This window comes from Rattus norvegicus, chromosome 3, assembly GCF_021556685.1.
Source record: "Rattus norvegicus strain SHRSP/BbbUtx chromosome 3, alternate assembly SHRSP_T2T, whole genome shotgun sequence".
In the NCBI taxonomy this organism is placed as follows: domain Eukaryota; kingdom Metazoa; phylum Chordata; class Mammalia; order Rodentia; family Muridae; genus Rattus; species Rattus norvegicus.
Window position 1 is genome coordinate 74,044,363 of NC_141536.1, and position 26,239 is coordinate 74,070,601.

General features: G+C 34.4%; 2 protein-coding genes and 1 pseudogene across 2 annotated transcripts; 1 reads left to right on the plus strand and 2 right to left on the minus strand.

Annotated features, from left to right (window-relative positions):
• On the plus strand, nt 1,440-2,070 carry Or4c107b-ps1 (olfactory receptor family 4 subfamily C member 107B, pseudogene 1; annotated as a pseudogene).
• LOC148006507 (olfactory receptor 4C15-like) lies at nt 8,791-9,726 on the minus strand. Its single transcript, XM_087655341.1, has one exon. It carries the CDS (start codon nt 9,724-9,726, stop codon nt 8,791-8,793), a length of 936 nt encoding a protein of 311 aa, XP_087511467.1.
• Nucleotides 9,727-23,214: 13,488 nt separating this feature from the next.
• On the minus strand, nt 23,215-24,150 carry Or4c109b (olfactory receptor family 4 subfamily C member 109B). Its single transcript, NM_001000924.1, is given in 1 exon segment — nt 23,215-24,150. A coding segment is annotated over 1 exon segment (936 nt).
• Nucleotides 24,151-26,239: the final 2,089 nt, after the last annotated feature.

The window sequence follows — 26,239 nt, forward strand, 5'->3', positions numbered from 1 at the left end:
CAGGGCCTTGTGCTTCCTAGGTAAGCGCTCTACCACTGAGCTAAATCCCCAGCCCCCCAGACATTATTTTTATTGAGCTATGGTCACATTTTAAAATGCTGAGCTAGAGTTGATATCATAATACATTTTTAATCATGTATAGAAGTAAATACTTCATAAATACACTTCTATACTATATTAATGTCTGTATTGTGCTATTTGAATTAATCCAGTTTAGATTTTAGTTTATTCCAGACTAGAAAGAAAATTTGAACTATGTCCAGATCTTCTATGTACATTCTAAACTACAGCCTGCCCCATCAGTAATTAGTATAGCAGAGTATTTAGTTGGGTACTGAAAGACACGATAAATCAATTATGCTCTTTCTGTCCATACATAGTTTATAATTTTAGGGTGCCTTTTAACATTTCACATCAGGAAGCCACGGGAGAATGAGAAAAGCTCACAAAAAGATAAACTGTTTCGTTCTTTATATCAAACAGGTTAATTTTATCTCATAACACAAATTAGACTATTTTTATTGGATATCTTTTTATTTACATTTCAAATGTTATCCCCTTTCCTCGTTTCCTGTCCATAAATCCACTATCCCCTCCCTCCTCCCCTTCTTCTATGAGGGTGTTCATCCACCCAACTTCCATACAATTCCTGCCTCCCTCCCTGCCCTGACATTCCCATATACTGGGGGTTCAGGGGTCAGTCCTTGGCAGGAACAAGAGCTTCTCTTTACATTGGTGCCCAACAAGGCCATCATCTGGATGATGATGCAGCTGGAGACATGGGTTTGTCCATGCGTAATCTTTGGATGGTGGTTTACTTCATGGAAGCTCTAATTGGTTAGTATTGTTGTTCCTATGGGGTTGCAAACACCTTCAACTCCTTCAATACTTTCTCTAACTGCTCCATTGGGGACCCTGTTCTCATTTCAGTGGTTTGCTGCTAATATTCACCTCTGTATTTGTCATGCTCTGGCAGAATCTCTCATTTTTAATATTCTGTAATTTATCTCTTCAATTCTATCTGATTATCAACTGTTCCTTTCAATGATTTTTCTAATTTTAATTCTAAATAACAATGGAATTAAGTAATATTAGTTTTTATATCAGTTCACATGCCTGTTAAAAGTACTGTAAACTTGTTTGAGCGTTTTTTTCTAATATTTACAGATTTAAATGATGACAGTTTTGGCAAGAGGGAAATCTCAGCAGTAAATATATTTGTTCTTAAGACTAGCCACCTATGTTCAAATGTAACATCTAACACAGTAGAGAAAAAAGTTATTCCTGCTAATTCTTTTGTGACCTCTACACAAAGACTATATAGCACCTGCACACACACAAACACATATATCAGAAAGAACACAAAGTACTCCCATACAAACATAAATGACTAAATACCTATAAATTAAAAAAAAATTGTTAAAGTTGACTTGACAATCATGCCAAACCAAACTATTGTAACTGAGTTCATCCTACTGGGACTTTCAGAGAATCCAAAAGTTCAGAAAATACTATTTGTTGTATTTTCTTTTGTCTACATGGCAACAATTGGAGGCAGCATTATCATTGCAGTGACCATCCTCTGCACCCCTGCACTGCTTGGATCACCCATGTACTTCTTCTTGGCATTTCTGTCCTTCCTGGATGCATGCATTACTTCAATCATCACACCAAAAATGATTGTTGACTCAATCAACAACAGCAAAACCATTTCTTTTGAAGGCTGCATGACACAGAACTTTGCTGAACATTTCTTTGCTGCCGTGGAAGTGATTGTCCTAATATCCATGGCCTATGACCGCTATGTGGCCATTTGCAAGCCATTACACTACTCTTCCATAATGAACTGGAAGCTCTGTGGCACTCTGGTAGGGATAGCAAGGGCTGGGGGATTCTTACATTCTATCATACAAATTATCTTCACTTTGCAGCTACCATTTTGTGGACCTAATGTCATTGATCACTTCATGTGTGACTTGTTTCCAATTACTGGAGTTGGCATGCACTAAAACTTATGTTTATGGCCTCTTAGTGTTTGCCAACAGTGGGTCTATCTGCAACATAAATCTTTTTTTTTAAATTAACTTGAGTATTTCTTATATACATTTCGAGTGTTATTCCCTTTCCCGGTTTCCGGGCAAACATCCCCCTCCCCACTCCCCTTCTTTATGGGTGTTCCCCTCCCCATCCTCCACCCATTGCCGCCCTCCCCCCAACAATCTAGTTCACTGAGGGTTCAGTATTAGCAGGACCCAGGGCTTCCCCTTCCACTGCTGCTCTTACTAGGATATTCATTGCTACCTATGAGGTCAGAGTCCAGGGTCAGTCCATGTATAGTCTTTAGGTAGTGGCTTAGTCCCTGGAAGCTCTGGTTGCTTGGCATTGCTGTACATATGGGGTCTCAAGCCCCTTCAAGCTCTTCCAGTTCTTTCTCTGATTCCTTCAACGGGGGTCCTATTCTCAGTTCAGTGGTTTGCTGCTGGCATTCGCCTCTGTATTTGCTGTATTCTGGCTGTGTCTCTCAGGAGCGATCTACATCCGGCTCCTGTCGGTCTGCACTTCTTTGCTTCATCCATCTTGTCTAATTGGATGGCTGTATATGTATGGGCCACATGTGGGGCAGGCTCTGAATGGGTGTTCCTTCTGTGTCTGTTTTAATCTTTGCCTCTTTATTCCCTGCCAAGGGTATTCTTGTTCCCCTTTTAAAGAAGGAGTGAAGCATTCACATTTTAATCATCCGTCTGGAGTTTCATTTGTCCTAGGCATCTAGGGTAATTCAAGCATTTGGACTAATAGCCACTTATCAATGAGTGCATACCATGTGTGTTTTTCTGTGATTGGGTTACCTCACTCAGAATGATATTTTCCAGTTCCAACCATTTGCCTACGAATTTCATAAAGTCATTGTTTTTGATAGCTGAGTAATATTCCAGTGTGTAGATGTACCACATTTTCTGTATCCATTCCTCTGTTGAAGGGCATCTGGGTTCTTTCCAGCTTCTGGATATTATCAATAAGGCTGCGATGAACATAGTGGAGCACGTGTCTTTTTTATATGTTGGGGCATCTTTTGGGTATATGCCCAAGAGAGGTATAGCTGGGTCCTCAGGCAGTTCAATGTCCAATTTTCTGAGGAACCTCCAGACTGATTTCCAGAATGGTTGTACCAGTCTGCAATCCCACCAACAATGGAGGAGTGTTCCTCTTTCTCCGCATCCTCGCCAGCATCTGCTGTCACCTGAGTTTTTGATCTTAGCCATTCTCACTGGTGTCAGGTGAAATCTCAGGGTTGTTTTGATTTGCATTTCCCTTATGACTAAAGATGTTGAACATTTCTTTAGGTGTTTCTCAGCCATTCTATGCTGCTAATCTCCTATTGTGTCATTTTATTCTCCTTAAGAAGTCACAGTTCTCAGGGTCGATGGAAAGCTCTCTCTACTAGTGGATCCCACATTACTGTTATGGTTTTGTTCTTTTTCCCATGCATATTTATATATGCAAGATCTACATCTGCCTCATCTTTTGAGAAAAAGGTGGCTGTATTTGATGGCATCATGACTCCATTGCTCAATCCTTTAATTTACACTTTCAGGAATAAGGAAATGAAAAATGCCATAAGGAAAATGTGGAACCGATTTTGGATGGTCTCTGATATATTTTAAAATATTATGCTCACAACTGTTAAAGTACAGAATAAGGAAGTCAATATTTACTTCAGCAAGTACTTTATGACTTGTGCATTATACAGGAAAAGGAGATACCATTTTATAGAGAGAACACCAATACTGTAGGTCAAAAAATTGTCTTTAACTGGAGATTGACAATCACACTATGATTTGACAACTTAGTTGTGATAGTTTGAATGAAATGTGTCCTATAAATATTTGACAATTGAGTATTTGTTTTTACTCGTGGCTATTTCCAGAGAATTAGGAGATGTGGATTTGATGGAGAAAGTATTTGCTAAGATGCTTTTTCAGTTTTCAGAAAAATTCTTAAATTTAAGTTAGCTCTCTATGCTTCATGTTTGTGGTTTAAGATACATTTTCTCAGTTGTGGCAGCTACTTGTTGCTTGCTACCTCTGTTCCATCATCATGGACTCTAGCTCTCTGGTAACATATGTTTCAACAAAACTCTTTCTTTAAGTTGCTTTGGTTATGTTGTTTTATCACAGCAATAGAAAGTATCTAATATTGTCATATAAAAATCTATATTAGTTAATTGTATACTCCTGTAACTCAAATGAAATGTTGCAACAAGTTGCCTATTAAATTTTGTGCATGTAACACTATGCTTTTCTAAATTTTGTTGAATTTAAAATGTGTTGAAATATGGAAAATAACTATATCAAATGAATGCTAAGTGAAAATGTTCATGTGATACATATCCAAATACTGTGTGCACAGATGTATGGAGAATATTTACATAAATAAAGTTTAAGAAGAAAATGGAATGCATAAGGGCAATAAACATGAGAAATTTTAATTTCAATTTAAGTGGGTTTGAGGTCAGTAGCAGAATTGTGTATGTTTTATACCCAAAATAAGAGCAAAATATACTTGAAGTCATCTAGGAAAATTGAAAAAGATATCTTTCTAGCAAAAGATCATGAAAATAAAGTTGGAATTATAGGTATCTTTTCAAATTCAAAATATAAATTTGTAGACAAAAATAAGTTTGCATGATTCTGCTTTCTAAATTTCAAGTTAAACTGGAAAATTAGTAGAGAAAAGTCAAAGAACATTTTGATTCAGAATCCAAGGTCTTGAAACCCCATGGAAATTTCTCTGTACTGTTCTACTCCATATGCCATATAAAATATCATATGCCAAATTCCAAGGTGGGGCAGCATAGACCCCAGAAACCATAGGCAGATGAAACAGAACATTTTATGTTCACATGTGATAGTTAGGAGTCCTCAGACTGAACATGTAGGGAAAAGTGAAATTTAAAAAAGAAAACTTAACTAAGTGCTGGATTTAGAAATATCACCAAAGGAGAGAACAGGGAAATACAAAGAGTATGAAAAATAAATAAAGATTTACAGTAGAACTAGAGATTTACAAAGTTTGAAAATGAGAACTATTGTGTTTGATCAAGTTGTAATTTTTATGATTTGAATGTCATTTTAATAATATCATTCTTTAATATAGAAATATAGTTTCTCTGTTGCAGTCTTCTAACCATTCATACAAAGTTTATACCCTCCGAATATTTTTACTTGGATAATGTGGTTTTCTTTTTTTTAAATTAAAGTAACTATAACAAGCCAATCTAAATTTATTGTGGCAGCTCTAATGCCATAGACCTAACAAACTTGAATGAATTTAATCATACAAAAGCAAAATTAGTATAGAAGATAACATGGAAAATGAAACTCATTAAGTTTTGTTGGCAGAATATTGCAAGATTCTATTCTTTAAGCTAGTAGGAATGAAAATGGGTAAATATCCTACATTAATTTTATTCTTTTACTCTTTTTCTGAAAATAATGATTTTCTTCCTTATATGTCATTACCATAGTCCTGGTCAAAACTGTGGGTGTTAAAATAATAAAAATGTGTCAATTTTTACATATGAAAGAACAGAATTAAACAGTGCTTTTTTCAACATTAAAGCCAGGCAAAGAATTTATTCTGCAGTCTTACTTTAAACATTAGAAACGGAGTTTTATCTGTGCAAGCTAACCCAGATAACCATATACATAACAATTCTCAGGGAAAAATTATCTACTCCGCAATAAAACCACTATGCAAAGAGGGAGGGAAGGATCAGGACCTTCTACAAGGCAGACAGATAGAAGACAACCCTTTGTTGTGCACTTGTTCCTAGAAAATACTCATACTTGTTCAAATGTTCTAAAGCCACATCTTAATTCCTCACATTCTTTCCAAGGAAAAAGTCAGAAATTCTTTATATGTCTTTGGCATGCTTGTCTGCTTTTCCTCTTCTTGGGATAAACAACTTCACACACACACACACACAACACACACACACACACACACACACACACACACACACACACAAATATACAAGCAATACCAACGAACATGAAGAATTGTAGTTAAAGACTAAAAGTCACCAGTATCGTAGGGTCATAAGCCCTAGAGAGAATCTTGATACTCTCATTTTGCTGAGTGGTCTCCTTTTCAAACTGCTTTCTAAATATGCATATTATCTGCCTAAGACTGAACCTATGATCAATCTATTTGAGATCCGATTCTTCTCTAAGGAACTATTGATAATTAGCAGTTGCTGGAGGGATGTGTCACTCAGTTGTGGTCACTGAGAAATTGTTCTTCCTCTTGTAGATAACTTTCTTCTCCTACTCTGGCAAGAAACTCTTTATACTCACTGAGTCACATAGAAAGTACATGAGAAAAAGAGGTGGATTTGTTGAAAAGAAGGGTTTTACTAGAAGGGAAAGTGAGAAGAAAAAGGAGAATAGTGTATAAAATTGACTACAATTTGTTATATGAAATTGTCAAACAAATAAGTAAGTGAAATAAAGTTGTACTGCAAATTTAAGAATATTAAAATCAACAAAAATTGGAATGTTAAAGAATCTACTAGATGCTTTCACTGGGATGTATTGCTTCTTCTCAGAGTAGGAGAATAAGGCTGACAATATCAGCATTTTAGGCCAAGTATTGTCATCAAAGTGATACCTGCAATCCATGGTAGATTTTAATAGAATAAGAGCCTGATATAGCTGTCCCCTGAGACTCTGTCAGAACCTGACAAATACAGAGGTAGGTGCTTGCAGCCAACCATTGGACTAAGTACTGGGACACCAGTGGGGGAGTTAGAGAAAGGACTGAAGGAGGTGAAGGTATTTCAACCCATAGGAAGAACAATATCAACCAACCAGACCCCCTCCCCAGAACACTGAGCAGGGTCACCGACCAAAGAGTACACATGGAGAGACCCATGGCTCCAACTGCATATGTAGCAGACAATAGCCTTATATGGCATCAGTGGGAGGGGAGGCTCTTGGTCCTGTAAAAGCTCAATGCCCCAGTGGAAGGGAATGTCAGGGCAGGGAGGAGGAAGTAGGTGGATGGAGGAGCACCCTCACAGAAGCAGGGGTAGAAGGAATATGATAGGATGTTTGCAGAGGGGTAACTGGGAAAGGGGATAACAATTGAAATGTAAATAAATAAAATATCCAATTAAAATAAAAACATGTTTTTCTAACAATAATTATATGACAAAAGCAGTTGATATGTCAATATAGATGGGTGAAATCTCCTAAGGCCATACCGCGAGATGAAGAGCTACAGATAACCAATGGCGGCTGAGACAGTTCATCAGTATTCTCCAGGAATTTATTATCTAACCCCAAAGGGTCAACTACAAATACACACACACACACACACACACACACACACACACACACACACATATATGTACATATATATATTAGACTTTGCAGGTTTTAAATATAATATATACTGTGTATGTTTTTAAACATCACAATCACAAAATAGATCATAAATTTGAACGGAAGGAGAAGAACATAGGAGAACATGAAGAGGAGAGAAACACTTGTGGAAATGACATAAATATAGTACAAGTGTAGGAAAAGATTTTTTGAAAACTGAAATCAAAAGTAGTTGAGGCTGTGAAATAGGCAAATGGTAAGGAAGAAAATTATGTAAGGACAGTATCTTAGCATGTTTGAAAACTTGTGTTGCATATTCAATCTAATGTAGTTTATACACTTTGTTCAAACCAAGTTTTAAACCCAAATTATAATCTTTCACAAACTTTCCAATTGAAGATGTGTATGTGTGTTGTGGTTCTGAAATATACATAAAGAACTTTTAAACATTTACTTTTATTTATTATTATTAAAATACATACAGATATAAAATGTTCCTTTATCATATCCAGCTTTAACTCCCCCTTGAACTTTTTTATGTCTTCCTCCAAACTTGATACCTTCCTTTTATAGTTATTTGTTTGTCCAAATTATTGTAATTAGTGGTACTATGCATGCGTGACCATGTGGTCATCAACTGGAACATAAAAACAATATCAGTTACCAATCTCTAAAGAAAAGTAGCTCCATCCATTTGCCTACAATGTTCATGAAGTCATCATTTTTAGTAGCTAAATATTATGCCATTGTATAAATATTCTCTACTTACTCTTTCGTTGAGAGACATCTGGGTTGTTTACAGCTTCTTATTATAAATGAGACTGTTATGAATACAGTGGAGCATGTTTCCTTGTTATATATTGAAGAATGTTCTGGATATGTGCCCAGGAGTAGTATAGCTGGATGGAACTAGAAAATACCATCCTGAATGAGGTAATCCAGACCTAAAAGGACTCTCTTTTTCTTTATATATTATCTGATCACAATGCAATTACATAATTCTTCCAATATGTGTGTGTGTGTGTGTGTGTGTATGAATGTGTTTGTGTTTGTATATGTGTGTGTGTGTGTGTGTGTGTGTGTGTGTGTGTGTGTGTGTGTACAATGGTGGAGGAGAGTGTACATATCCCTAAGCATGAGTGAAGAGTCCAAAGGCATAAATTAAGTATCTACAACTAATCTCTAATATATTATTTCCATGAGATAAAGTTTATATCTGAACCGTTAGATTGTTTTAAGTAAAGAGCCCCCTGGAATCTGTGTCCAGTTCGCAAGTACTGTGTTTCAGTTGTGATAACACATTTGGCTTTCACATAATGATGAGAATCTGAAATTAGTACCTCATGCATACACAGGAAGTTCCCTTACCCACTGAACTATCTACCAAGTGTAATGACTTAATATCTTAAGATAAACCATAATCCAATATCAATCTCTTCCACATTTTCCTTATGGCATTCTTCATTTCCTTATTCCTGAAAGTGTAAATCATAGGATTTAGCAATGGTGTCAGGATGGTAGCAAATAAAAACACATTTTTTTCAGAGAAGAAGGCAGATGCAGGCCTTGCATATATTAATATGCACGGCACAAAGAACAAAACCACCACAGTAATGTGGGATCCGCAGGTAGAGAGCGCTTTATGTCTTCCTTCAGAACTGTGGGCTCTCAAAGAGAACAAGATGACACCATAGGAAACAAGCAACAAGGAAAAGATGATGATGCAGATAGAGCCACTGTTGGCAAACACCAAAATGACAAAAATATGTGTGTCAGTGCAGGCAAGCTTTAGTAATGGGAACAAGTCACACAAGAAGTGATCAATGACATTTGGGCCACAAAAAGGCAGATATAAAATGAAGATAATTTGTATGATAGAATGCAAGAAGCCCCCTGCCCAGGCTATCCCCACCAGAATTGCACAGAGTCTCCTGTTCATAATGGAAGAATAGAGCAAGGGCTTGCAGATAGCCACATAACGGTCATAGGCCATGGTTATCAGGATAATCACCTCTACTCCAGTAAAGAAGTGCACAGCAAAGACTTGTGCCATGCAACCGTCAAAAGAAATGGTTCTCCTCTCATAAAGCAAGTCCACAGTTATCTTTGGTGTGATGACAGAGGAAATGCATGCATCCAGGAAGGACAGGAATGCCAGAAAGAAGTACATTGGGGAGCCCAGAAGTGCATGGCTATTTATGATTGTAACCACAATTATCATGTTGCCCCCAAATGTTGCAATGTATACAAAGAGAAATGCAATAAATATTATTTTATGAACTTTTGGATTCTGTGAAAGTCCAAGGAGTAAGAATTCAGTCACAAAGCTCTGGTTTTGCATGATTCTCAAAAGTACAGTGAAAGGAATTCTTTTCATCTATATCTGTAATTTTGAAAAAATGATTATACTATATACAAGACTATACTTTTTACCACTAACCAGCTGATGCATCCTTATATAAAATTGTCTTTATTTTTTACTGTTTAAACATAATATTAGAAGTATTTTGAGTATATTGTTGACTATTGCATAAAATTCAGGTAGAAAGAAATTTAAATACTTGAAATAGCCACATTTTTAATATTCATGCAGGAATACATCTAATTGGGTTATAGAATACAAATGACTCATCTTCAACTTGCCAAACTCTTTTGGATTCTTAAAGTAAAATATTGAAAGTCATTTGAATCCATATCCTAATTATAAAACAAAGACCACAATTTATTCTTCATGTCCTCCTCTGTATGGAATGAGGATCAGATGTAGAGTACAGAATGACTGATCATAGTACTGTCTTTTTACTGGCAAAAGGACAGGTAAAATTTGTTTTAGGGTATATTTGGAAATTGTGGCTACATTAAAATTGTGTTTCAAATTATGAAGTGGACTAGAATTTCATAAGAATGAATCTATTCTTCATATAACATAAAACACTATAACACTACTTGTGACATATCTGTTAAAAGAGTTGAAATTTCACTTTTAGAACATCATTTTAAAGTGTGACCAGAACTTCATAAAAATGATGCTGTTGTCATGACAGCTAGTTGAAAGAATACATAAGAAGTCTCTACTCAGAATTCAATCCGGTAGTCAATAGTGTCAGAAGTTAATATTGCTTTTCTATTGGTACAAAAAAATTTAACTAAATGTCATAAGTTTAAAGAAACAATTGAAGCATAATTTGGATATTAAGAGACACCAGAACTGATCTAAGGATCAACAGGGTCAAGCAAAACATTTTTTTTCTCAAAAAGAACATATGAGTAGGGATAGCCTTGCAACAGGGTCCCTTTCTCTATTAAGGGACCACATTATATTCTTTGTCCAAATGGGAGTTTAACATCTTGATTAAAGCAATTGAGTTTATAGTGGAGAATCAGAAGAGAATAAAGTCACCACCAACTTACAATTGTATAAAACCAGATAAGAGAAGAAAATAAATAATTCGTTGATTTTATAATTTATTTTCTCAAGATTTATTATTGGATATTTATATAATCCTACCTCATTTGAATTAGTATAAATTAATAAAATATATGCTTTAAAATTATACAAATTGACTAAAAACTTACCTGATAGCATTTAAGGATATTATCAGGTAATCTTACAGTGGTAGATATAACTAATTCATTTGAAAACACAGCTGCATTAATCAGAAAAGGAGCTCTCATGAATCACTTAGATAAAAATTACAGCAATTGTATTATCACAGGCATCTTCTCTATACACAATCAAAACGTATATGAATTTTGTATATAAATATATATGTGTGTACATGAATAGGTATATAAATCGATATTTACATCCATTGTTAAAATCTGTGAATAAAAGACTTAAGAGTAGGTACAAAGATCTCAGTATTGGGTAGGTTTATTGCTTGTAAATTTCAATGAACAAACAGGATTCTACATATTAAATTCTATCATAAGGATATGTACAAGTTTATTGTAAAACACCATCTCTTGATATTCTTAAGCCACTTCTTTCACCAGCATGGGAGCTCCTTAGCAATTCCCAAATGAAAGCCAACTATGATGAACAGCATCGTAAAAAAAGAGCAGTATAAAATGGAGCACATAGGGTCAATAGACAACCATCATTTACAATATGCTAAGATCACTGGATCATTATATAGAATTATGTAATGTAATTTACTAGTTGTTATTCAAAGCTAAAGCAGAATAGATGAAGAACTTCCATGAGTAAGGAGATAGCATCATCCATGCATGAAATATCATAATGAAACTAAGCATTTTCCCCAATGACTATAGTTTGATAGGATTCTATAAGATAGGGTCTTGGGTTGTGCTACTGAGGAGTGGAAGGAGGGGAAATGTTTTCAGGATGTATTTTATGAGAGAATAAAAGTTTAAAGAATAAGGTTGCTTCAATGTACAATAATTATAATGTTCTTAATATATAAGAATAATAAATACCAAGTTTTATACCAAAAGATCAATGTTGTAGTATGACATCCCTCATATACATTCATAAGTCTTCTTAAATCAGAGTTTTTTCATACAAAGAAAACCAAACTGAACATATGTTCCATGAAAAACAGACCTTATGTTGATCCTAAAAATTAAGTAACTCTTAGCTTCGTTTTCTTGTCCTATTTATTGTGGCCAACAATGCTAGACAAAATGTCAATATTATTTTCCCAATAAAAGCTATTTCCAAATGTACAGTGAGACATCCATCGTGAGAAGTGTCCAGTGTACTTACAGTTAATGGTCACGTGATGATGCTTTTAGATGTTACTTGATATAACACAAACTGTAGTATATATTATATCACAATTGTTTGTGCAGCATGTGGATGCAATTTAAATGTTCCCATCTACAACACAATAAGTTATAATATATTACAATACATCTCATAGACCCAAGACTCACTGCCAGAGTGGGGCAGACAATTTGTAAGAGTCAGAGGCCCAGGACATCTACTAGGAGGTATTATCTTCTGAATGCATACTTGAGAGCTCAGCTAAATTGAATAAAACATGTTATGTAGTTAAAATTAAGATATCTACAGTCAATTAACCCCTATAACTTTCTATAATGTCTTAAGTGCATGAATTTAAATGTAGACCTAATAAATTGTGAAACAAAAATTTTGAAACATTACTCACCTTCTGCTTTTTGGTGTGTCTGGGTCTAGTGTGAGGTTTGAGAACAAGAAATAAATATGTCCAGAATATATTGTATACATGCATGAAATTCTTTAAGAATAACTGATATATACTTAATAAAAGTTAGCAAAACAGTTTTATATATAATATGAATAGGAACAAAATGTCATACATGAATCATGTTGGTCCATTTAAGACAAGATCTTAATTCACTGTTTTGGTGAGAGATTGGCAACTCTGATATAACAACAACCTTGACTCAAACTCATCATGTGACCTAGAATGACTTTGAACTCCTGATCCTCCTTTCATCTCCCAGTGTTGGGATTCCAAACTTTTGCTACAGCTAGCCTAATCCATATTTTTATAAACATATTATATAATCTCTAAATAAAAAGTGCATCAGTGTATTTTAAACAGTGTCTGCATACACAAAATTTGATGACAATTTAAATCATTAAAAATGTTTTATTTTTGAAAGATATTAAAAATCACATTCTAAGATGTCTCTTTAAACGACATTTTAAAAACTTTACCAATTTAATAAAATGCATGATAATTTTACATTTGTAAAATTATTTTTAATTTTAAAATTCTTCAGTCAGTATCTAAAATATAAAACAATTATAGAAATATAAACATGTAACTCCAGCCATAAATTTTGAATTAATTTAAATAAATTTCAGAAATAAAATGTAATTGTGAAAATAAAATCATACTAGGACAATTTCCCTTATAGTATGTCAAAAATATTGAAAACTAGCTTGAATGTTTTGCTAAGAGGTTAAGAACACTTTTCTCTCATGAGGACCTGGTTTTGTCTCCCAGCACCTTCATAGTGTTTCCCAATGATCTTTAACTCCAGTTCCTGGAGTCTTCTCATCACCTCCTTGAGTACTAGACACATACCTGGTACACATATATGTGTCCCACTCACTCATACAAATAAAGTAATAATAAACCAATCCTTAAAGGTTCTAAAAATGTAGAAATATCTAAAATATTAAAAATAAGAATGATTATGCAAGACTATTATAAATTATTTTCGCATGATACTGTATTAAAACACTGATACTATGAGAATATCAAAGGAAACACTTCAATACTATATTTATTAAAAAGAAAATTAAGTGTTTATTTACAGATTTTTTTTGTCCCTAGAAGTCCAATGCGCTATTCGTTTTATTTTAAACACATCTTACAATTTAGAAAGAAACATAAAATAATAGGCTCTTCAGGTTATATTTTGGCTAAAGGAAACCACTTCCAGTAGAAAGACACAGCTCCCAGTGAAGGGATGCGGCCACCATGCAACTCAAAATCTTTAACACAGAAATGATCCAGTCTCAAGGAAAGATAGGGACGAAAAAAGAAGAAAAGAGAAAGACACAGAGACTGAAGGAAAGGCCATCCAGAGACCATTTCATCTATCGATCCATCCCATCTGCAGACATCAAACCTCCATGCTATTGCTAATGCCTAGAAGCACTTGCTGACAGGAATCTGGTATCTGGTATGACTGTTCCCCGAAAGTTTCAACTAGCAACTGACCAATACAAATGCAGATACTTAAAGCCAACCATTTGACAGAGCCCACGGACCCCAAAGGAAGAGCTAGGAGAAGGACTGAAGTGAACAATATCAACTAAATGGACTACCCAGAGTGCCCAGGAATTAAACCACCAACCAAAGAGACGGAAGGAGCCAGCACTCCAAATGCATGTATAGCAGATGGACTTATCTGTCATTAATGGGAGAGGAGGTTGGATGCCCCAGCACAGGGGGATGCTAGAGGGGTAAGATGGGAATGGGTAAATGGGTAGAAGAGCATCCTCACAGAAGCAAAATGGAGGAAAGAGAGGGGGGATGGGAAGAGGAGGTTGGTGGAGAGGTAGTCGGGAAGGGAAATATCATTTGAAATGTAGATGAATAAAATGAATAATAAAAATAAATTAATATAATTTACAAAATAAAAAATAGGCTCTTGTAATAAATATGTTGTAATTGAGGTCAAAATCCTCAAAATTAGACATGCAGATTAAAGTCCATGAAATCAAATTTTCTTCAACTACTTTAGAAGTTGGTGAACTTTCCAGATCATTGATCAAATGTTATAAAGCTAGCAAACTAAAATAACACAGTATCTTATATCAACACTTAAACTCTGACAATTTTTTCCATAAAAGACTATACTACGGACCTAATCATTTTTAACTCCATGCAATCTTTGGGTTCAAATCCATATACTCCTCTAGTTATTTATTCATTCTCCCTGTATTTTTCCTAAAACAGTCCATGGCCTTTTCTCTAGTAGTTATTGTACTGGATATTCTAAAGCTGTCCCTGGTTCTGGTCTTACTCTGAGGTCTCTCACAGCAAAACCTGTGGTCACTGAGCTACTCCCTGAGCAGTGGCCTTGGGACATGCACCTTACAATTTTCTACAGGCTACTTTCACTTTCCTAAACATTTTGAGGCAGAATCCTAATGATTGGTAAAAGTAAATAGATGAGGTTAAATCAGAAGATTTAAGTCTGTGACTTGAGTCATGATTTTTTTTTCTTCTCTTTCCAAGTAACATGGGTTACTCTGCATTTTTTGGAAATAGAGCACTTTATATTCACTCCCAGTAACACATCAGCACTTCATTTTATCATGTGCCTATATCAATGTTCTTCACTCAAGCTCAGGGGATACTACCTTTCAACTCAAGCTTCAGATGGGTATATAAACAAATAGATTAGAAAAACTGTTATTGGAGAGAGAGAGTATGAAAATAAACTTATGTTACATTTCTGAGTTGTGTGGATTCAACCTGATAAAACACTGAAAATATATTACACTTCATTAAATTGAAAAAATACATTAAAATGAATTAAGAAAATGGTCTTCCTTGGAAGAAAGGAGGAAGGGGGAATGGAAGGGAAGGCATTTATAATTTAAGATCTCCTGCTGAGCTCTCTGGGCACTTGTACCACTATTATACATGAAGTGCTAAATTCTAGGCTTCTCATGAATCATTTTATCTGTTTTTATTTCATTAACTTTAATCATACAACTATACTGAGTAAGGAATTTATACATCAGAGTTTACAAAACTCTCTTGAGGATGGTGTGGGTGGGTGCGTGGGTGAGTGGGTGGGAGGGTAGAGGAGTACCCTCATAGAGGCAATGGGTAGGGAGTGTGTGTGGAGGAGAATATGAGAAGGGAGGCAACACTAGAAATGTAAATAAAATAACTAATAAAAAATAGTAAAATAAAAAAAGAACACATTTATGGCGCAAAATATTTATAGTTTGCTGATTAAAACATCTAAATGTCACTTGATCACAATTTAAAATATTTATGAAGGTGAAAATTATACCTTATGTGCTGTCCCATGGCTCAGTTTTCTAAAAATAAAAAGATTGATGACAGGACAGCCATCTTCTAATCTCAACTGCAGATATTCAGTGGTGACCAAAAATACTCTGCTGGCAGTCTACTTCTATGCGAAAGAAAGGGCTAGCCAAGAGAATGGGTAATATTTCTGCTTCACAAGCACTGTATTCATCATGATCTCCAAGTAATAGAAAAATGAAAAAGTCAAATTTCCTCCTTCACTGCTGTTGGAATTTAAATATGTTTCTCTGAGACATCATGAATCTATGAGATTGATTCTGAATACCCAAAGGGTTTGGGGATTTTCTGCCCCTTGAGATTCCAAGTTATAGTTCTGTATACCTTGTCACTTCATCAACTGGTTAACAATACTTATAAGCACCACCAATATTAGGATGTACTTTTAATTTTTTTCTGTGAATTCTATTTAATAATGTTCTCATCATGGTTCAGAAACAAACCCTGTTTAATAACATATGAAAAAGTGTTTATGTGCTGAATTAACAAAAATTTCCTTCTGTCACAAGGGATTTTTCAATAAATCTTCAATAAATCTTTACCATGCATTGTTTTGGGAAAACCTATAGAGGACTTTACATTAAAGAAGTACATTTTATGTTTAATATATAAAACATATATATATATATATATAAAGAGTTATATATTAATAGGAATATTCTATATTTCCTATACAAACGTTTGTTTTTGTATACTCTTAGACAAGTTCATATGTATTCATAGAATTATTATAATATTGACTACTAATACTTCTCTCTTATAACCCCCATTAGTATTAATCCTCTTTCTCTTCCAACTATAAAGAACCACACACATACCTTTAAAAATAAAAAAAAAAGAAAACCCTGCTTTTAATTAGGGTTAAGTCAATGAAGATGAATAGGGAGTTACTTACTGGAGTCATGAAAACTTACATTATTTACGTACTGGTAAAAAAATTATACCTTTTAGCAATGAATATCCTAGTAAGAGCACCAGTGGAAGGGGAAGCCCTGGGTCCTGCTAAGACTGAACCCCCAGTGAACTAGATTGTTGGGGGGAGGGCGGCAATGGGGGGAGGATGGGGAGGGGAACACCCATAGAGAAGGGGAAGGGAGGGGTTAGGGGGATGTTTGCCCGGAAACTGGGAAAGGGAATAACACTCGAAATGTAAATAAGAAATACTCAAGTTAATAAAAAAAATTATACCTTTTACCAGAAACAACTACCTGTCTATATAATCCCAAGGACACTAATAAGTGCTTCCACTATCCAAGGTGGAATATTGAATGGTCCAGATATGTACAGGTATACACAGGTAATGTCTTCATTATTTAAATGGTTAACTCATATTCAGAAGAAAATATATCATAGCATTCCTGCCTACCTTTCAGATCCTACATTTTTTTTCTGTTTGCGATATTCACTGGTCTTGGAGGAAGTGATACAAAGCTGCTTCATTTAGGAATAAACATCAAAACATCAAATATATATATATACATATATATATGTATATATATATATATATATACATACATACATATATTCAGATGGCAGGTTGATGCCTTGTCTATTTACCAAACAGTTACAGCATATTCCCACCAATGGCATGTGACTTCACAAACCATAGTCTTTTAGCAGATTTTCATCAACAAAATATTTTCCCTCTTATGCAACATACCTCCATTTTCATCTAAAAGTGATTTGTTACACCTTACCATATCAGCTATGCCATTATTGTTGAAATGTGTAAATTTTATAATTTGTTTCAGTATTCTAGAACGGAATCTGATATCTAAGCAACAGCTTTGAGGATTGGTCTTTCCAATAGCCTTCAAGGCATTGTGGGACATAAACACTAGTCATCAGAGAAGTACATTCTGAAGGAAGTCATAAGTTCTTATAAAATAAAAAAGAGATTATTTATTTTGAAAATTCAAGGCAGCAAATTAACATTACCATTCCAAAATGAAGGAATGATGCAACAGCCAGGAATAATAAGAATGAATTAAACACCAAACTGAGCAAGGCATATAGTGATATGATTTGTTTCTTTTAAGGTAATTGTGGCCATTTCGTATTTAGGCTCCATTTTGCTCATAAGGTAAAATGGAGTTCATCTACTTCACAAAATTAATCAAACTGACAATAAAAAATTCTACTAGTCAGTCAATATGCTATTGTAATTTTCATGCTCTCCTTTTTCAAAACTATGGAAATTCACTATGCCCAACGCCATTTACCTTACTTAGGACCAATCATCTTGAAAATCAGCTGATAGTACTCTCCATAGTTAGACAAAACGTAATAATTCTTCGCTCCATGTCTCCTGAAGTTTTGACCTGGAGTTTTCTATAAAAAGCCTACCCTAAGAACAAAGGAGCACCACAGTTTGGCTCCAATGTGCTCTCCATAGTCCTGATCAATCTGTCTGTATTAAACTGATCAATTGATTAATAAACTTTCATCATATCTGAGATCAGTGACTGAGAGGTCAGTGTGTGGTTCTTCCTGAATCTCAACAGTAGTAAATCTTGCAGCTTCATGTTTCTAGCGTGTGGTGAGTCACAGAGATCTAAAACAAGAAAAGTGTCCTCCGCCATTCACATCTGCTGCCAACAGGACAAGGAGTCTCTTTCTCTCTTCACCCAGCTATACTCATTGAATGATAGATTGCTCAGGGTGTGTCCCACATTGTTGTCATGTCTCAGTCTCTGGGATCCCCACTAAAATGTAGTCTTCACTTTTATAGATTCAAGCAAATAGCCAAAAACTCATCCAATGACCCTAGTATTTGTATATATTCTGTGGCCTCAGCTTCTCTCAAAAACCGTGAAAAAGTGCCTAGAGAGATGGCTCAGCAGTTAAGAAGACTGACTGCTCTTCCAGGTGTCCTGAGTTCAATTCCCTGCAGTCATATGGTTGCTCTCAGCCATATGTATTTGTGTCATTTTTGTTGTATGGAGTGTTTACAGAAAGTAAAAATGTACTCACATACCTAAAATAAATGAACCTTTAAAAAATGCTTGGAACATCACTAAATAACCCCTATGTCTTATAAATTCATGTTTAGTAAATCATTATCATGCCTACAATGTTGTCTAAGTTTCCTGAAACTTGAAATGGAGCCTATGACCCTAGAATTACAGCTATGTCTACTTCTGTGAGATCTTCCACTTAGGGCAAGTATATTATTCCAGTGCAAACCCGGACATTATTTTTTAATAGTTCAACAGTCTTTTGCTAGCATACCACTTGATGTAAATTTTAAGCATCCAGAACTCTTTCCTCTAAAATCTCTATTACTCTTTGATATCTTTTCTCTCAATTATCTTTTTAAAATATAGACATAGATAAAGTATATAAAACATCCATTGTGCTCGAGAAATAGCTCAATGATAAATAGCCTCACTGCATTTGCAAAACACCAGGTTCTACTTTTTGGATCACAAGTGTATTAGGCAGGGGAGTCTAGGAATATATATATATATATATATATATATATATATATTATTTAGAAATACATATATATTATTTAGAAATATATATATATATATATATATATATATATATATATATATATATATATTAGAGAGGCTTAGAGTTTGTGTTTAAGCAAGTCCAACAATGGTTGAATGTCTCGGCATGTCTCCAGTAGAAGTTGGTGTCCCAAAAAAAGAGTGGATTCTTATGTCAATGAAGACACTAACCTGTCAGAGAGAGCAAAGGTAAGAAGAGAAAGAACAAGCATTTCCTTCTTTCATGTCTTTTATATAAGCTCCTACCAGAAATTTGACCCAGACTAAAGTCAGACCTTCTCACCTCAAAACATCTGTGTTCATCATCCTCCTTCTCACATAAAAATATTTAATTAAGAAAAACAGTAGCCACAGGTGTACTCAGCCACTTGGGATTTAGTTAATTCCAGAGGCAGTCGAGGCAATGACCAACAAAAACTGTCACACAACCAATTGTTACCTCAGTGTCAAAGTCCTTATCTTCATGTGGCCTCGCTGAGCAGTAAACCCATAGCACACATACATACAAGCAAGAAAAACTTTCATACACGTAACATGATAAAGTGTAAAATGTTTTAATGCATTCATGTCACTGATTCCAGTCACATGCTCGTCTGTTCTGAAAGTTTCTCCATCCAGTGAATTATACCATTATGTTTAAATACCAATTTATTATTGTTTTCAGGACATGAATATGATAGCTATTCTTAGTCATCAACTTGACATATCTGAAATTAAGTAAATCTCAAGAACTGGATATACCTGTGAGTTATTTTCCTTATTTAAATCATTTGAGCAGGAAAGAACCATCTTAACTCTGTGCCACACAATATGACTAGTGCAGTGGAAATATAAAGCCCAATGCTGGAAACATAGCATTTAAATGGTCTCTATTATAGCGCTTGATAGGATCTTTCTAAACCTATTAAAACTCATGACAACTGTAACTTAAGGAAATGCTTCATGTGGTTCGCAATTCAGTAATAAAGTGCTTCAGAGTTGGAGATCATGGCAATAGGAGCTAGAGGAAGCAGATAATGTTGATTTCACAACCTAGATATAGAATGGTTACTGTACATGTTTGTTTGATACTCAAACTCAGAGAACAGTATTGCCTATGTTTCAAGTGATCCTTCCATGTCAAAAATCAAAAATCAAAAACAAACAAAAAACAAAACAAAAAACAAAAAAACTATAGTTTTTTATTTTATTTTATTTTATTTTGATACTTGGGGTGTTCTTTTTCCAACCCACAGTTTAATCTCCTATCACTAGATAAGAGAGAAAGAAAGATAAAGGGGAGAGAGAAACAGAGACTTCCCTAAATTTAATGTTGTTCCCTTTGCTTTTTGTTTGAGAAAGACTACTAACAAACTGTAAACCATCCCATAGAATGATAAACAACCACTACCACCACCCTTTGGGAGCACTATGATTTATACACTCTCTGCAAAGTCCCCAGAATTCCAAATGTCACATAATCACAGAACTACCTACACCTAACAATACCACACTACTGCAGGAGGCCAAGCAAAATGATAGCCAGTTGCTGGGGATCAACCAGAAGCAGGCTGACACCCCCATACCTGAGATTAAAAGGAAAGCACATTCTTATATTTCTGTGTTTTTTAAAGAAAGCAAAATTCCAGAATTCTCAAAGCTTGTCCATATATAAACCTAACAGAAAGAAAGCCTCACATGCATGCTGAGCAGCTAACTTAATAAAAATTCCCTTATGTGTGCATCTGGATGCTCCTGAACTTGATGGTTCCATGTCCTCGCACTAACTGTGCACTTTAACCATTACAGTATTGCCTTGAGATACCTTACTATATTACATAGGAATAGAGACAAAAGATACTCTTGTTTTATTCCTGAATTTAGTTGCAGTAGTAAGAGCTTTTCTCTCTTTATAGGTCTTTTTTTCAAGAATAGATAGTTTCTTGATTTTTTAGAAATTCCTCATTCTTTGGATCTTGCTAGACTGGTACTTGAATCAATTTCAAATATCCAACTTTCTCAGTACTGGAATTGAAGCATAAGTCAGTATACCAAGCTTGAGCAAAAATTTAAAAACGGAAAATAAAGAGTCTAAAAAATGAAAAATCTTTTTCTCTTACCATGTATTGGACAGACCATATTAAAGAATATGTAATGTGAGGGGACAGAACATTGAGTTGACATCTTAACAGAAATCTTGTACTTCCACAGCTTGTTACTTTTCACTGTTTTAAAGCCTAGTTTCATGTATTTTTCGCTTTGTTAGCACACCACAGTAAATTCCGAACTTAAATGATTCATCAAAACAACAGTAACAACAAAACAAAATCTTTCAAATACTAACTGTCTAGAGTGAATGTGTTCAAGACTTAAGGGTTATTTTCCGTTAATTTTAGTTTTATTCCTTTGTCGTAATACAAAATAATTAGATGACATGGATTATATTTAGCATCAGGTAATATTTACTAGGTAATGATAAGCAAGAAGACACTAACAATTTTATATGTGAGATTGTCATTTTAGACAATTTTTTGGCATTTTCCTACCCACTTAACAAAGTTTTCTATTGTATGATTTTATTAGAAGCAATATTGAATATCAAGTTAACAACAATATGTGAAAACTCATTAGGAAAGTGAGTATAAGGAACAGTTTTAAACAGTTTTAAAATTAGTGAAGTGAATTCAGTTGGGTCTACATAGCCAGCCAGAGATATAGAGTGAGACTGTGAAAAAGAAATCCTGTCTTCACATATTAAATTTAAAAATAATATAAGGTTTGTAATTATTTTCTTCTCTCTGAATTTCTAGTTAACAGAATCTCACTAAGAAACCTATATTGCTCTGGAATATGGGAAACATTGGAAAATATGATAACAAATTTTCAGTACATTTTTTTCTCCCAATTTCAAGACACATTTAGTCCATCAACCAATTTCAATAGGCATTTTAATAGCAAATTCCTTTTAAAATACTTAGATTTATAACAGTAAATAACTCAATTAACTTTACTTTTTATTATCTTTAAAACAATTTTTTAAAAATATTTGCAAATAAGTAAAAATATTCCATTCCAAAATCAATAAGATTCTGATATCTCTACAACTCATAAGTTACAAAAAAAAGTTACAATGCTCTATATTTTGCTCCTATTTCTGTTACAGAATTTTTGATTTTATTGTTGTATTAATGCATAAAATATTTTCAGTACTGGAATGGTAAAATTTAATGTGAAGCTTCACATCATCTCTTCCAAAAGCAATTCAAATTTTATACTGAGTCGAACTTTAACTTTTTATAACAATCCGACTATTCAATTCATATTGTGTAAGTGTAATCTCACATATGGATTTCTCACATACAGTGTTAATGCATTATCTATAGAATAGCTTCATGTACTTCTCTATAAGTTGCGTGTGTGTGCATGTGTGTGTGTTTGTGTGTGTGTGTGTGTGTGTGTGTGTGTGTGAATGTATGTGAACACAAAGGAAATGCTGGAACTCATGCGTATGCCAGCAGAACTTGAGGAGGCATTGAATATCCTTGTTTATCCTTCTCTACTTCATTTCCTTGAAAAAAGATCTGGGAAAGACTGAGCCTTGAACAAACTGTGCTATTCAGCGATTAGTAGCCCAATTCAAACCTGGGACTGCCTGGTTCTGGTTCACCCACAGTGAGTTAAAAACAATCTAACATACTTGGCTTTGGACATGAGTGGTAAGGATCCAAATAGTCCTCATTCTTAAACAGCAAGTACTTTATCTACTGAGCCATTTCAGTGTTGGAAGCATACAATCTTTTAATATTTATCAGAAACAACTATTAGCCTCTTCCACATTTTCCTGATGGCATTTATCATTTCCTTATTCCTGAAAGTGTAAACCATAGGATTAAGCAGTGGTGTCAAAACATCTATAAACACAAAAACATTTTTCTCAAAAGAAAATGCAGATGTGGGCCGTGCATATATTAATATACAAGGAACGAAGAACAAAACTACAACTGTAATATGGGATCCACAGGTAGAGAGAGCCTTACGGCGCCCTTCAGAGCTGTGGGCTCTCAGAGAGAACAGTATAACACCATAGGAAATGAGCAAAAATGAGAATATAATTATGCAGAAAGACCCACTGTTGGCAAACACCAAAATGATAAAAATGTGTATGTCAGTGCAGGCAAGCTTCAACAATGGAAACAAGATACATATGAAATGATCAATGACATTGGGTCCACAGAAGGGCAATTGCAAAGTAAAGGCAATTTGTATGATAGAATGCAAGAATCCTCCAGCCCAGGCTACCCCCACCAGACTGCCACAGAGCCTCCGATTCATGATGAAAGAGTAGTGTAACGGCTTGCAAATGGCCACATAGCGGTCATAGGCCATGGCTGCCAGGACAGTGACCTCCACCGCACTAAGAAAGTGCACAGCAAAGACCTGTGTCATACAACATTCAAAAGAGATGCTTTTCCTCTCGTAAACCATGTCCACGATCATCTTTGGTGTGACAACAGAGGAGACACAAGCATCCAAGAAGGACAGGAATGCCAAGAAGAAGTACATGGGTGAGCCCAGAAGGGCAGGGCTGTAGACGATGGTCACCACAATCATCATGTTACCCACAAGAGTTGCAATATAGACCAATAAAAATATAACAAATGTTATTTTCTTAATTTGGGGGTTTTGTGAAAATCCCAGGAGTATGAATTCATTGACAAAGCTCTGATTATGCATGATTTTCCAAAGGAATTTGAGAGAATGGGATATTTATGAATTTCTGCAATTATAAGAAAAACATGTATCATACAAATCTACAATATCAGCATTAATACTATGGTGAATCTTTATGCAAAAATTATCATGATTGATTTGATTAATAATTCAAATGGACTATTTTTTAAATGTAATTATATATCACATAGAGTTGATGTAGAAATTATTAACAAAATAGCCACAATTTCAATATTTGGGATCAAACCATCTATCTGTGTTAGAAAAAGAATCACATTTGACATTTCACCTTTCATCATTGTCTAACTGTTTTCTGTAGTAAAGTATTGAAAGGCAATTGGAAACCATACCTGAATAATAAACCAAAGGCTACACTTTGTCCAACATGGGTACCATCTTTATGGGTCTAGGCAGGGCTCAGTTGTCTACAGTAATGCACTGATGCTCCATCTACCAAAATAAGAAGACATAAAATGCACTTTGAAGACCTTGACATTTTAAATTTTCTTTCAATGCATGAAGTATATTAGAATTCAAATCAAGTAAGCATCTTGTCCTTAACATAGAAATCTCAGTACAACAATATCTACCATTAACATGATGCTAATGAAAAATGCTGATAATTTACTAATTCATTAATTTTTAGTGAGATCAGAGACTTGGAAAATTGATGCTGTTATCAGGATGACTGAATAGAGTGCGAAAAGGCGACAGTATTAAGATTTAGCTTCCTAGCCATATGTGACAACTGGAAAATTGTTAATGAAAATTCAAAGTTGAAAGAAATAATATGGTTAAATTTGGATTTCAAGATCCTCTGCTCCATCATCCATTCTGCGCTAAGTCAGGATGGACAAAAAAAATGCAATGAGTAAAGAAATCATAAGGCATGGAGTTCATGCATGAAATATTTTAATGAAAATTAACATTTCTAACAATGACAGAATATGGGAATAAAAGAGAAATGGCTTCAGATTCTTGAGAATTATTTCTCAGATCTTGACCTTCACCTTTTTCCCATAGAATAGGCATGGAACTAGATGTTGATAAAATTTAAAAACCCTGGGGACGTTCAACGTTTCTTTCTTCAAATTTTATCAAAATAATGATGGAAGGAGAAATATTGGAGGATATATTGAGTGTTACGTAAAAGGGGATCTCAGACAATGATTCAAAGCAGAGAAGATTACTGTACATTAAAGTCTTGCATTTTTAATAGCTAAAGGTATTAGTGTATATGTGTCATATATAATATACATATTCACAAGGCAAAATATTTGTTTATATGGGTTGTAGTATATGATAATTTCAATGCATAGCATGGTCTAATGTTCTTAAACAATGGTGAAAGGGCAAAGCTTTGGTCCTCACTCATTGATATTCAGGTTTTAATTGTCATCCTTTAAAACAAAACTAAACAAACAAAGCAGCCAAACTGAGTGCAAGATTATAAGGGAAAATAAGGCCAATGTTAACTTAAAAAATAAGTAAATGTTGGCTGAATTTTCTATGTTTACTTAAGATTCTCAATAGTTCTGATTAAACTGACGCTGACATTTGCCAGAAAGCAGTTTTCTGAATTATTTGTGAAGTCAATAATGAACAAAGAGTACAGCATAGACACATTAGTTATGATCATGGGTTATGGGTTTTTCTATAATTTAGCAGATAATAAGCCTAAACAGTAGCTGTAGCCTAAGTATTTCTCTATAAAATAAAATTAAAATAGCTGAAAAGTTAGCTAAATATACATACAATTTCTTATTTAGTTAAAACTAATATATTCTTGTTTATTTCACAATCTTGCCAAACAAACTCTTATTAAAGCACTGGGGCAATGTTGAGTGAAACTCAGTAAGTGAGAGCCCAAAATCTTCTGTTCTCTCCTATTTGTGTGAATCTAAATTAAAAGTAAATTTAAACCTTATTTGTACTCATCTATGGGAGGACCTAGTAGTAAGAAGATAGGGGTGTACATCAACACAGTATATTGTATAAATGAAAATCTTAAATAAAGAATAAAATATTCTTATAAAAGAGTTAATAAAACAGCTTTATTTGTAACTAGTCATGTGATTGAACAGACTATTAA

Bases quoted from the DNA above. Each gene is read 5' to 3' on its own strand.
- LOC148006507 (XM_087655341.1), bottom strand. From the start codon at position 9,726: ATGCAAAACCAGAGCTTTGTGACTGAATTCTTACTCCTTGGACTTTCA.